We start from the raw sequence: 2,481 nt of genomic DNA, 5'->3' as shown, positions 1-2,481 counted from the left end.
ACGTTTTGTTTATGCTAACAGCAACATGACCAACATGTCATGCTAACCCCGAAATCCCACATACTCTGTTAGCGCTCCGCCCCGCTGCGCTCCAGACCGGCTGCTCAAAGCAAAGCCTACAGCCTCCACTGTGGCTCCCATCCGCTCCGCTCTGAGTTCCTTGGAGATGGTAGAGGGCATGCGGAGATGATTAAATTCAAAGCAGCAAAACATGCGGAAATGATCCAGGGTTTCCGCAAATCATTAAAAATAATTACAATCCATTAATTTTTTGGGATTTTTTCATTAATTTCATTTTTTTTTTAATTCATTAATTTTGATAATTTATATTAATTTTTTTATTTTTCGGTGTAACAATAAACATATACCGAACCGAACCGAAAACCGTGACCATGAAACCGTGAACCGAACCAAACCGTGGATTTTGTGAACCGTTCCACCCCTAATGGAAATGCATGCTAGCTGTACCTCTCTCTGCCTTTCAGTGTGGCAACAAACCCATCTTAAACGTATTACCATCCCCTAAATGCTTGGAATGGACGTTCAGTGCTAAATGTTATCCGACTAAAATCTACATTTTCTATGATTTGAAAACTGCTTGCCCAGCCCTAGTCAGCAGCAGTGTGTGCTCACCACAGCTCCAGCTTCACCCTCCTTCCATCCAGGAGGATCGTAGTGGTTTTATAGTCGATACCTGCAGAGAAAGAGGAAAGAAGACAGACGTGTTAGAGAGACGGAGACGCTGGTCAGAAGGACAGGAGCTGAAAACAGCTGGAAGCTCCTGAACATCTGAGTCTGGTGCCGACTCAGCTGCTGCACAGAAAGCATGGATCACCTCAAACCTTCATGTATCTGGACATAGAAATCTGTTCAGGGGACCAGAGGAAATGACCTTTTACTTCTCTGATCCAAAGGGATTTCCTGGGCCTGGATATAACGGGTTTATATACTGCAGTCAGAACATATCACTAAAAGCACCATTAGTGTCACTAATGGACTGAGGAGACAGACGCTGGGAGAGAGGACCGACAGAAGGCGGGACGTTTCATCCCATCCTCCACCGGGAATCAGGGAATCAGTCGCTCAGTTTCTGATTTCAGAACTTTTTCCATTTGTTTGAGACACCAGTAAACATAAATGCTAATGTTGCTAATGCTACATTCACCTGAATGCACATAAACACAAGTCACATTCTACTCGTACACAAACAAAAAAGGTTTTCAATTTGGTTTTTCACACATTTTTCTTCTAAAAACGACTAAACTTGAATGTAAAAACAACTTTACAAGGATTTCTTTAAGCACAATAAGAAGTTAAACTACAATAAGAACAAAGATTTCATGTAATAAGAACTCATCAAAATGATTTGACCTTAAAAATGTAGAAATAAGTTCAATGTTCAAATAAGATCAGACATCAGGAAGAATTTAATTCATAAAAAGATGAGAAACATCTTCTGATAAGGAGGCTGGGAGCAACACTGACAGATCAGCAACAGTTAATACGATGGAGACCGATGATGATGCTGCATCAGAGGAACCTCTGAGGAACCACGGTTCTGCTCAGACGATCAGTAGAACCACAGAGTTTAAGTTAAACGGATTTAAGTTCAATCGTTAAAGGAAGGGTTCAGGTTGTTCCGGCGCGTGCCTCATGTTAACCCCGTCCCTCTCTAAACTTTCACTGCTGCAGAGTCACAGGCCGCTAACAGACTCTACCAAACCGGTCCGACCGCCTCGCCTCCACCTGCTGCACGCCGCGGCGTGTTCCTGCCGTGCTTAGAAGCCGCAGGAACGCCTGAGGCCAAACAGGTGCCAAACGGAGCGATCCGTTCCCAAGGTGTTGATCCAAAAACCCGACAGGTTGGAAATATCTTCTGCTACCTGAACATGATGCACTGAAGGTGTAATTATTGCTGCTAAAGTCTTATTTACAAACCTGCGAAACAGAAAGCAGTGTTTAAAAATAAAGCAACCCTGAGAATCTATTTTATCAGGATTTATACAGGAATTGGTTAACTCTGAATTTAATGCTCTTTTAATGTTCTTAGAAATCATTTTAATGCCATCAACAACTATCCATGACTCTCACAGATAAGCGGCAAAAACTTCCTCATCTTTACCGTTTACAGGCGGCAGCCATGTCCAGAATTCCTCGTTTTTCAGCCACTTGTTGAAATTCTCTAGCTTTGTTCCCCCAAATATACAGAAGCGGTTCCACGCAAATATATCGCAGTATAATATGTCTGACGGAATTGTTTTAATAAACCTTTATTATTCTTTTTAAATAAAGCATTTTAAATGCCACAATAATCACATTAATTTTAATGCCAATTCAGGCCCTTCACTTAAAAAATAATACTTTAATGACTTTTAATAATTTTTTAATGATAACCCTGTTTAAAGTCGTAGGGAAGCGGCTGTTCCAACGAATTCTCCTGAGTGGTGCCCGACTTTACACGAGTGAATAAAGTGAATGTGA

General features: G+C 41.5%; 1 protein-coding gene across 1 annotated transcript in view; it reads right to left on the bottom strand.

The window, feature by feature from the left end:
* rab40c (RAB40C, member RAS oncogene family) overlaps window positions 1-2,481 on the bottom strand; it is a 16,315-nt gene that overhangs the window by 8,194 nt on the left and 5,640 nt on the right. Inside the window, exon 2 of the mRNA XM_015381409.1 lies at window positions 634-694. Coding sequence (XP_015236895.1) covers window positions 634-694 — 61 coding nt within the window. The remainder of the gene's footprint in view (window positions 1-633; window positions 695-2,481) is intronic.

This window comes from Cyprinodon variegatus, unplaced genomic scaffold (assembly GCF_000732505.1).
Source record: "Cyprinodon variegatus isolate N-32 unplaced genomic scaffold, C_variegatus-1.0 Scaffold233, whole genome shotgun sequence".
Taxonomy (NCBI): domain Eukaryota; kingdom Metazoa; phylum Chordata; class Actinopteri; order Cyprinodontiformes; family Cyprinodontidae; genus Cyprinodon; species Cyprinodon variegatus.
The sequence above is the reverse complement of the archived record's forward strand: the minus strand, read 5'-3'. Positions and strand labels throughout refer to the sequence as shown.